This window comes from Aptenodytes forsteri, unplaced genomic scaffold, assembly GCF_000699145.1.
Source record: "Aptenodytes forsteri isolate BGI_AS27 unplaced genomic scaffold, ASM69914v1 Scaffold379, whole genome shotgun sequence".
Classification (NCBI taxonomy): domain Eukaryota; kingdom Metazoa; phylum Chordata; class Aves; order Sphenisciformes; family Spheniscidae; genus Aptenodytes; species Aptenodytes forsteri.
The window spans coordinates 1,824,769-1,826,288 of NW_008794088.1; the positions used below are offsets into that span (position 1 = coordinate 1,824,769).

Here is a 1,520-nt window from a genome sequence, read left to right on the forward strand (position 1 = left end):
CCACCATGCAAACACCAAAGCTGTGGGGTTTGAAGCCACTTGCCTGCTGCTCTGCCACACCACCCTGCTCCCTCTCTGCCTCCTGAATAACCCCACCAACACCCAAAAAAAAAAAAGACACGAGCCCTACAGCAGCAGCAGCAGTGGCGACGCACCCTCGCCGTGCATGGAGCATCTCGGGGAAAGACGCTCAGATGGCTGCATCCTCCACAGCCATGAACAGGCCTCTGGTGGCACCCCAAGCTAGTGCAGAAAAAAGTACCTGGTCTGAGGAGGACCTGTGTGTGTCTGTACGTGTGTCTGTGTGCGTGTTGGGGTGGGGGAAGAACTGCAACAAATAAAGACAAATGCTCCCTGGTTCACGCCCTCGCCCAACCATCCCCTTGGCCAGGCTGGTGGCTGTGCCTCCGTCTCACCCCTCCAGCCTGGCGCGTGCCTCCTCACACCCAGCCCCGGTGCACTGCCCTCCCTCGTCCAGCAGCGGGGCCGCATGTTGAGGCATACCCTGCCTCAGCACCCCTCCCTGCTTGGCCCTCCCTGCCCCGATGCAGGCTGTCGTCCTCTTGGAAATAAAACATCAACCACAACGGAAAAAAAATAATATATATATATCTCCCCAAACCTCCCTGAAAGACCCAAATGGATGGAATCGACCTTCAACAAAACCAATGGGAAACAAAAGCAAAAGTCCCCCCTGAGGTCAGGGCCAGGCACACATCCCGGCTGGGGCCCAGCAGCCCGGAGTGCATCCCAACCTCCCTGCTCCCCTGGCCTTGGCACATCTGCGGCGTCCACCGGCGGGAGGAACCCAAAAAGCCAGGGGGGGATGCGGCATGGCCGGGGCTGTCCCACCAGCCAGCAGTGGCCTTGGAAGGGGAGGGCAGGGGGCAGAGGCATGTGTGTGTGTCCCCACTGCCTCGCTGCCTTTCAGGAAGGAGTAGGGTCTCTTTGCCCCACCGGGTACAAGAGGCCCCTTGCTCGGCTCTTGGCTGCTGGCATGGCCCTACACAAGGGAGCCAGCCCGGCTCTGGGCGGGTACCATGACAGGGACAGCCCCAATCCGCTCCAGCGTGGCCTGGCTGATGGCGTAGGAGCGGGTGTGCGGCAGCCGTGGCTTCCTGCTGACTGAGCCATTGCTCCGGATCACCTCCTGAGGGGACAGTGCCGTGCTGGCCGTCACCACCAGCGTCTTAGGGGGAGCCGGGGATGGGTGGCCACCATTGGCATAGACGGGGCGGGTGCTCATGCTCCCCGAGCGGGAGAAGGGAGGCTGGTGGACATCGTTGCTGTTGCTGAAGCGGGTGAAGGAGTCTGTGGCGTGGTTGGCTTTGGGGTCATTCCAGTAGCGGCTGTTGTAGGTGTTGGAGGAGGTGAGGGTGTCATTCTCCGACGAGGATGCATCGGCATGGAATGTCTTTGCAGCAGAGGAGCATTTGGGTGGCAGGTCGTCCTCCCTGGGAAGGAGAGGGCATGAGGGCACATGGAGGATGCTGCCCCACTTGCCCAACACCGCACCCCCC

At 61.4% G+C, this 1,520-nt stretch overlaps 1 protein-coding gene across 1 annotated transcript in view; it reads right to left on the bottom strand.

The window, feature by feature from the left end:
- Positions 1 to 547: 547 nt before the first annotated feature.
- The window catches only part of IGSF11 (immunoglobulin superfamily member 11), a 17,793-nt gene continuing 16,820 nt past the window's right edge, over positions 548 to 1,520 (bottom strand). Inside the window, exon 8 of the mRNA XM_009274642.2 lies at positions 548 to 1,454. Within this exon, the coding sequence (XP_009272917.1) occupies positions 1,004 to 1,454 (451 nt within the window). The 3' untranslated portion in view covers positions 548 to 1,003. The remainder of the gene's footprint in view (positions 1,455 to 1,520) is intronic.